This window comes from Morone saxatilis, unplaced genomic scaffold, assembly GCF_004916995.1.
Source record: "Morone saxatilis isolate NCDOM2014 unplaced genomic scaffold, NCSU_SB_2.0 Contig14, whole genome shotgun sequence".
Lineage (NCBI taxonomy): Eukaryota > Metazoa > Chordata > Actinopteri > Moronidae > Morone > Morone saxatilis.
In genome coordinates this window covers 8,089,972-8,098,867 of record NW_023339696.1, presented here as the reverse complement: position 1 = coordinate 8,098,867, position 8,896 = coordinate 8,089,972, and the positions used below count along the sequence as shown (strand labels likewise).

General features: G+C 37.7%; 1 protein-coding gene across 1 annotated transcript in view; it reads right to left on the bottom strand.

The window, feature by feature from the left end:
• The window catches only part of gucy2c (guanylate cyclase 2C), a 16,949-nt gene extending 9,789 nt beyond the window's left edge, over positions 1 to 7,160 (bottom strand). The window contains exons 1-11 of the mRNA XM_035654243.1: positions 6,614 to 7,160; positions 4,586 to 4,698; positions 3,690 to 3,757; positions 3,377 to 3,595; positions 3,154 to 3,272; positions 2,582 to 2,681; positions 2,330 to 2,438; positions 2,095 to 2,233; positions 1,231 to 1,316; positions 1,035 to 1,146; positions 635 to 716 (exon numbers count right to left, since the gene is read on the bottom strand). Coding sequence (XP_035510136.1) covers positions 635 to 716; positions 1,035 to 1,146; positions 1,231 to 1,316; positions 2,095 to 2,233; positions 2,330 to 2,438; positions 2,582 to 2,681; positions 3,154 to 3,272; positions 3,377 to 3,595; positions 3,690 to 3,757; positions 4,586 to 4,698; positions 6,614 to 6,818 — 1,352 coding nt within the window. The 5' untranslated portion in view covers positions 6,819 to 7,160. The remainder of the gene's footprint in view (positions 1 to 634; positions 717 to 1,034; positions 1,147 to 1,230; positions 1,317 to 2,094; positions 2,234 to 2,329; positions 2,439 to 2,581; positions 2,682 to 3,153; positions 3,273 to 3,376; positions 3,596 to 3,689; positions 3,758 to 4,585; positions 4,699 to 6,613) is intronic.
• Positions 7,161 to 8,896: the final 1,736 nt, after the last annotated feature.

Below are 8,896 nucleotides of genomic sequence, written 5' to 3'. Positions count from 1 at the left end.
CCTACGTCGTAGAGCCCGACACATCCATAACATGAACAAGGGATATGTGGGATAAAGAATTACATTACAGCTTTATCTGGCATGCTGACCAAACGTAAACATGGAGGAAAAGCTGATTCTCATTGTCTTTTTTCCTGAACGTCGATTAAAACCACAATTTTTTCACTGACAGTATTCTAGCACTCATTTTACACATTTTACACATAGCTGGAGGAATAAGAAAATACAGATACACTTGAGTATCACAATATTTTGTTTTGTGATATTGTATTGATTCTCAAAATACTGTATTGATTTTTGTGTTTAAACCCCCTACAGCTAGATAGCAGTGTTGTAAATGTAAACTGAGGGCTATGATGGATGTTACAGAGATTATGATAAATACAAAAGCAGATCCAACTGTTCTGGTGGCCTAAAATAGTTTTTTGCATAAAACTGTTTTTTTATTTATGCATGTGGTGGTGTTTTATTTACAGTTTTCCTAAAATTTGATATTTTTTTAATCTCAATATATCGCAACATTTTAAATCATAACCCCTGTATCGTGATACATATCGTATTGCCTGATTCTTTCCAATACACAGCCTTACTCGTAGTTCTTGTGATACAGCTGTGAAATGTGTCTGCTGTTTACCTGTAGAAGATGAGAGCGATGGCTGTCACCACGATGACACTGAGACTCAGAACGATGACAATCACATCCTGCGTACTCAGGGCTGGAAGACACACCCAGAGGGAATTAACAAAGACGTATTTGTACCCTTACTTGACATAAAGAAATCACACTTTATTTCTAAATAATAACATCAGACTCTAATGATATTTGTGCACCCTGTGGTAAGGACTCCACATGGGCCTGCTTAAAATCTCAAACATACAAAAACTACTCCGTGAGGTCATGAGACTTAAAACTACAGTCACAGACCAGACAGAAACTGTGCTCTATGGTGTTAACAGTAATCAGTCTACAGTGAAGCACCACATCACTGTCCACACTACCTCTACACCATCAGCATGTATGTGAGTATTACCACCTGAATAATTTGGCACGTCAGTAGGCAGACCCCCTTTCCAGGGCAGGGCGGGATTTTCGGCTACCATTATGGTTTTGTTTTGTGATGTGTCGAACACTACCAGGGTTTCGTACTGGAGAGAGACAGAAACAAAGGATAAAAAAAAACATTCCATTCCTAGACCGGGCTAAACTGCTGAATAGGACGGTAGTCTCACCTCGCCAGTGATGGTTGATGTGTAAAATATAGAGAAGTTAACATCTCTGTCACCGTACTTATCAAGCACATAGTGTCCTCCCATACCTGCTTGAGGCAAACACACACACAACAAAGAGAGCATTTTCAATTTCTCTTGGATGCAATAATTACAATTTAATTGCATTTAAATTGGATGAGCTGCAATGTGTTTATTGTAGAATTAGTCAAAAAAAGCTGCACATATGATGATATAATATAATGCCTTTATGACTTTGCTTTGGATTTGAAAATTATGAAAAAGCCCAAGTTAAAAAAACTTAATTTAACTTAATTATTTATTCAGAAACAAATACCTTTTTATGTCTGACAAACAGTCCATGGTGTTTACTTTACCATAACGTAAGACAAGACAAAAAGCTGCAAATCCTTACATCTTAATAGCTGGCACCATCAAATGTTTGGTATTTTTGCTTGAAAACTTACTAAAAACTGAATTGCAAATGTTCACTGTAATGGGACTCTCTCTAAACTGATTTTCATTTAATGCTGAACTGGACTGGGGCCAATGTTTCCTTGGAGGAGAGGACACAACTGTAATCTACAGATCTACATTTACAATTTGTATTTTTTGTGCTACATTGTACAAAACCACCAACTAAGAACAAAATAATTCAGCTGTGGTTAAACAGGTCATTGCTCTAACCTGTAACATTTGTGCTAGAGTATAGGCTAAAAGAACAGTTTCATCAAGCAGTCCTTCACTGGGTCCATCACCTATAACACCTTGTGATCTCTGGGTCTGGTTGGTGTTCATTAAATGTCTTTTGCATTGTAATTCTGCCACTTGTGTTGCTAACCTTGAGCTGTCACTGATCATACGCACCATAAAAGGAGACGTTTCCAAATGGGTTGTCACTCAGAGGCACATATTCCTTGTTGCGTCCCTGACTTAGCTTCCTCTCTCTGAGTACTTTTCCAAACAGCAGCGCTCCATCATGATATCCAGCCACATAGTCGTTTATCTGCCCACATAGATAGATAGAAAGTTAGGAGTCAAGTAGATCTACAAGAACCGTTTCCCAACACAGCCTTGTTTGGGTGTTTAAGTTGCTGCCCACCGTGTTATTGTATGTTGTGTTTCCATAGTCATAGTTCCTTGGTGGCAGAGTGATCACCAGTACGTCCTTCATTCCCTCAGCGGATGTTGTGTTGACATAATAGTCAGTACTGGAGGAAGGTAAAGGGTTACTTCTACACATTCAAAGTTTCGCATCTCAGGGTTTACAGTATATTGTGATTTCCCACTAAAAAGACTCATAAAATCTTGTTAAAGTTTATTGGCTAAATGGTAAAATCATAGACAAGCTTACTTGTAAATATCGATAAGAATGAACATGATGTCCTCATGAATCGGGCCCGCCATACTCTTTATTGAAACAATGTCACCAGGGTTCCCGCATAGGATGAAAACTGAAATAAATAAATCAGTTTCAGTAGAACAGAAGGGGAAAAGTTTGAACTGTATTGTACATTTAAGGGACAACCAAAGAGATTAAAATGTATTCCTGAGTGGGATATTTATGTCTGAACTAAATTATATGGCAATCCATCCAAAGGTTGTTGAGACATTTTACTTAAACCACAAATCTAAACCTTGTGGTTGCACTAAAGGGGAAGTCATTAGGACTTTCCCTTTAGGAACCATGCCTAATGTGATTTTAAAAAGTAAATTTTTTGTACTTTACATCCTCCCACTAGCCCCTCAGCATTTTCAATTCTGATATTTTTTCACATATACTGCATCAACGCTGTTGTTGTGACTGTTCTAAATAGATAGTTTGTTCATCTTTAGTGTAAATATTAGATAATGCTTTTGTTGGAAGAATGACAGCCAAAGAAGTAATGTTTTAAGTACTGAGATGTAACTAAAAAAAATACCCACTGTTGCTGTGTCTTTTCTTAGAGTTGAGGGCAGACTTCAACTCGTCCTCCCCACGCAGCATCTGTCTCTCAGTCTTTGAGGCAAAGTTGGCAGAGGCTGCTTCCAATGCGTTGATGTACCTGTCGCAAAAACAAGGCAATAAAACAGGAAAAGTGGCACATGCTGTGGCAATGAATGAAGCTACAGAGGTCATTAGGGTTAACTGCAGCCTGTGCTGTCTCACCAGAAGCAGTCCTCAGTTATGTTGCTGGACTTCTTGTAGACATAGACATACTCCCAATGCTGCTTAAATGGCAAGGTTTCATCCATAAAGTGGAATAGTAAGTCTGAGATCTTGCGTGCTGGAGGCAGAATTCGGGTCAGTTTGGGTTTATAGTCACACGAAAGGCCGAAGCTCCCAGCAGAGATGATTGGAATGCTCAGGTTCAGGCCAATTTCTTCACTGAGGCAGATAACGGGGAAAAGTCAAAAATCATTTGTCAGCAAAGTCATTTATTTAGTGGTATATTATTAAAGACAAACAGCGTCATACTCACTCCACTAACTGAAAGGTGGCATAAGTGCAGGAAGGCCCCAGCATGACACATCCAATTTCACCCTTATTCTGCAGAAAGATACAGTACATGTATGGTCAGATTTTTACAATAATTACCGCTCTGTGATTCCAGTGCCTTAATGCAGTCATTTCATTTTTAAGTGCTGCAGTTAACCATTTCCCATAACCTCTTTTCTAGTTCTACTTTGGTTTGTGATGTACTACATTTCTGAGAATGCATTTCCTGTCGCCTGCAACCGGTTGCTTTCAGCTGTGGTGTAGAAAGCTGGAGCAATAGAAGCGTTTGTTTTATCAAGGATAAACAAGAGTCACACCTATAAGTTCAACACACAGCATGCCGTGGCTGCATTGATATTTGCATCTTGGCCTCCTACTACTACAATGGCAACCCCTGCAATGAAAATATTGTTGGTGCAAAATAGTAAATCTGCAAAGAAGTGGTTGAACATTGGCAAGGAGGCACTGACTTTTTAAAGTCAAGTGAGCCACGGCAATCATCCTGTCATGAAGCAATTGACATGGAACTGTGCCAGCTGAAGGGTAATCAAGGGATCAGACTACAAAAGGCGGAACTTGTTATTATTGTACACTGAGCCATAGCATCCAGTCTTAACACATAAAAGTTGAATTCCTTAGATTTTATCACTATTAACAGAAGCTCAAAATATTTTCTTACACATTTTGGAAGTGATAAAGGGGGATAAAGATAACAGGTAAACACAGGAATGAAGATTCAGGTTCTGGTTTCTTGCTCTCACATCAGAAAGTTCGGGTATGTCAGTGGTGCCTGAGATATCTCTGTATCTCGTCACCTAAAGCATTTTTACCATGCCACATTTGATTAATTTGACCTTGCACTAAAATGACCATACTCACATGCAGCCTCTTGAGTATTGCCACTCCCTCACAGGTGCTGCTCCCACAGCCCTGCCGTTTGTACGCATTGGTAGTGAACTCATTGTAGTTAGCTGTCAGGTTGAAGCCTAAAACTTGGGTCATAGAAAGAAGATAATAATTATTAACATAAAAAAATAACTCAGTAATATCTTTGGGCTGTTAAGATTAGATTAGATTAGATTAGATTGATTTATCGCCCACTGGTGTAAATGTAACCTTTGATTTCTCCTGCAGAGAAATTAAAAACTTTAAATATTTACAACAGCAAAAAAAAAACACACACAAAGAATTAATATTACAAAGACTTTAATTTGGTACCAAGATGACTTGCCTCTGACAAAATTAAGACAGTAAAAGTAGTCATCTTAATTGAACTAAAGATATATCTAAGGGGGTATAAAGGTGAGTGAAGCTAGAGTATATGGTTGGTGGATAGGTTGGTCAGGACCACTGGTTTATGCTGTTTTAGGCTGTATCCTATTGAGCCCCCCTGTGGTCAGCTGGGAAAAGGAAAGAGCCTTGTGTAAATCGTTAGGCCTACTCTTGGTTTACAAATCTTTACGGAAGAACCTGCACTCATCTATAACATTTACTATTTGTATCATTTGTATACTATTTGGACATGATCTAGGGGAAGTAGTGTTATAAGTGTTGACAGCAGTTAGTTGTTGGGCTACTCTGGCGTGCATACCAAGTGAATGATCACAGAGAAACAAACAATTGATAGCACATTTTCTATATATGTCAACAGTAGGTATATCAAATTAATTGTTATGACGTGAAATATAGATATAGCTTGTTTCTTATTGTATAAAGCCAAAGGTCTACTGCTGCTCGCTACCAGCACGGTTTACAAACTGAGCAAAAATATGCATTTCAACATCTCCAAAACTGTCCTTTTTACATGTTGTATATTTTAAACTAGTCAACCACCAATACATCCAACCATCCTATGGTTTGTTCATAGTTAGGACAGCTGTTTTCTCTTCACATAGTAGAGACAAGAGCAATCATTATACAGTACATAACCAAATGTTTCCTCTATGCACCTGGAGGGTTAGGTATCAAACCAAAGTACCAACCATGATGTGTCCATAGTACTGAGTATCAAAAGCGGCGATGTACTCACTCATTGAATGTCTGATCAGAACCATGCTTTTTTTTTTACTTGTTCTTTAGTCAGAAAGTTGAAATCAAAATGTTTCCAGTTTTAGACAATTTTATTTAGCTGAGCATTAACATTCTTTCATGGTCTGGTGTCTTTTGTTTAGGCATGTGAAAATGGCTAAAGGGATTTTGTAGAAAAATGTGTTTTTATCTCTCAAAGTTCTGTAAGAAAAAAGGTATTAGTGTTGGCACCAACATCAGGTATCATATAAGCACTATATAATAACATAATTATATTTAAAAGGTGACCCGGCCCTATGTCCTTGCCTATGCCCCATATTCTAAATATTCTAGAAACACCCCTGTTAAACTGGTTGCATAAGCCAAGTCCAAAGAATATCTAATTTTCTTTAAAAGAAAAAAAAACCTTGGGCTGATTTGTGATTTTAAATCACATTTACAACTGTCATTTACAACTTATTACTATTTAATTTTACCGCAACATTCTTTTATAATTTAGACAACTAGTGAGGTCAAACCTCTTCTTGCTCAACAGGATGCAGAGAAACTAGTTCATACTAGTTATCTGTTTTAATGGTTTCTAGAAGCTGCTATAACTTGACTTTCAGCTATTTAAAAAACCTTTGCTGATGTCCAGCTCTATTATTTAATTAAGATTTACACTGGCCCTGAAAGCCAGGATTCATTATTAAGTTCTTTTTTTATTATTATTATCTTAGTTTTAGGTTTTTACCACTTTTAAACTGTGTTTTTATTGGCTGCTGTAAAGCAATATGCAATAATTTATAAATGATCTGAAATTATAGATTTATAGATTATATAAAATAATTATTAATTGTAAGGTCCATTCAGCCTTATTAAGCAACTACCTGTTCATACCATTGTTCTCCAGACTGTCCTCTGCAATGGCTCGTTCCACAGCTGCCTTCACAAACGGCATACTCCACTTATAAGTGTTGTCCTCCAGCAGCACAACGTTCATGGTATATTTACGCCTTACTTCCAAACAGTCATCCAGCATCTTGTTTGCGACCACCATCATTATCAGCACTCCCAGGCAAAGTAAACTGTGTAAGTTGTACATCTTGATCCTTGAGATTTTCCTTTTTCCCTCAGAATATTGTCTTTTTTCACAGTTTCTACATGTCAATGACAATATATAACTTAAACAGAACGCTGAAGGCAAGTTTTTACATTCATCCACCTGAACAGATCCTCTCCATTGACAGCATGAGTTCAAAAACAGAAGTGAAGTGCTCTTCAGTGACTAAGCAAAAGTCACTTTGTCTCTATATTCGCTGTCCAGCATCCAGATAAAAGAAGAAAATAAAAAGTGAACTAAAGACAAGAAATCTTCACACCAGTTGTTTCCCTAGTGTAAGCCTTAGATCAATAATCCTCCGCCTTGGTACTGGCTGATCTACCTGTCCTGTTAATGAACAACTGTCAAGTGACAGTCAGTGCACAGGTGGAGGGAGGGCAAGTGCTGAAAGACTCCCACACTCCATCTGGACTGACGCTTAGAACCTTACTGAGATCGTAATTCATCCCGTTTGTAAACATGAAGTTCAGGCCTGCCTCCACTTTACACTTCCTGTCTGAATAACATCAAAGATTCTTCCCAACTCTCCTTTTCTAAAGAGACCAGTGTGTCCGTAATAACCTGAAGAAAGTGTAAGAATAAAACACATTCTCTTTGTTGGTTTGACAATAGCAGATTAATTGCAGTCAGGACTTGTAGACTGGCAACAAACAGAAAAACATATGTGTTGAAAGTGGAATCAGTACAACTGATATTCTGCCTTTTACATTACTGATTTGTTCTAAAGACTTTTTGTTCAAAGCAGAGAGGTGAGGGAAAGCTTTCATAGTGAGAGGGGCAAAGGTCACAGGAGGCCATAAAAGTGAAGGCTTGTGTGGAGCTGATAAATATTGTCTGCTATAAAAAGAGGGCGGATTATGCCTGTAAAAGTCTGTTCATAAACCACTGTCACCTCATTTAGAGAAAATCAACTTGAATCACTACAAACACTAAAACACACTAAACCAAATCAAAAAGTGTAGCCTACAAACAAAACTGTTTTTTTCTTATCCGTTTGGGTGACACAGAGCCACTAAAGTTGCAGTTAAATGTATCAAAATATTTCTGACATCTTCAGAATTTTACCTGTTGGTGAAAATACCCTCAAGTTAAAACAGTCTGTATTCCAAAACCATGGTCTTATACACATCATTAGTGTGTATATGAATGACAATAACAACACTACAATCTGATAAAGTCAGTATTCTGATTATCACAATTGTCACGTGAATGACCCAGTTTATCATAGCAAGATCATAATCTAAGTGATCATATTCAAATTAACGGTTCTCTTATATGATATGGTGATAATCTCCTGAAAAGACCAAAACCAACAATGAATTGATCCTAATGAGAATATCTGTGTAGCCAAGCCTGAAATGTCTTGTTCCTCTGTGCTTTAGATCTTATTGTTGTCCAAAGACTTAAAAACTAATATTAGTAGTAGTTCCGTAGTTTATTTAAAACTCACGAAATCAGCTTTTAGTCCCCAAACAAATGCAATATTTACTCCATACGTTAATGAACAACTGTAATTGACAGTTGGTGCACCAGTTGGAGGGAGGGCAAGTGTGGAAAGACTCCCACACTCCATCTTAACATTTGACATTTAGAACCTATTAACTCCCAGCATTAGGAAATCAACTTAACCTTTTCTTAAATAAAATAATACATTCATGCTAGTAGCGTGGATCTATTGGTGGCAGTGTCTGAAAGTCATTTGGTCCACCACTTTGGTTCACACTGAAATATCTCAACAGCTATTGAATTGATTGCAATAACATTTTGGACAGGCATTCATGGGCCACAGAGGAAGATATATCCTAATGACTTTAATGTAATGTGCCTTAACCTATAGCACAACCACCAGGTCATAGTATTCACTTATCCTGTGAAAAATCTACTTGATAGACTGGCAGAGGTCCATTCATGGTTCCCAGAGAATTGAGCCTACTGAGCCTTCCTCTATTACCACCAGTTCACAGTTGTGGCTTTAAGAATCAGATCAGAATCAGATTTATTGCTATTGCCAGGTTAAGTTTTACACTAGCGAGGAATTTGTCTGTGGTGCATAGGTGCTT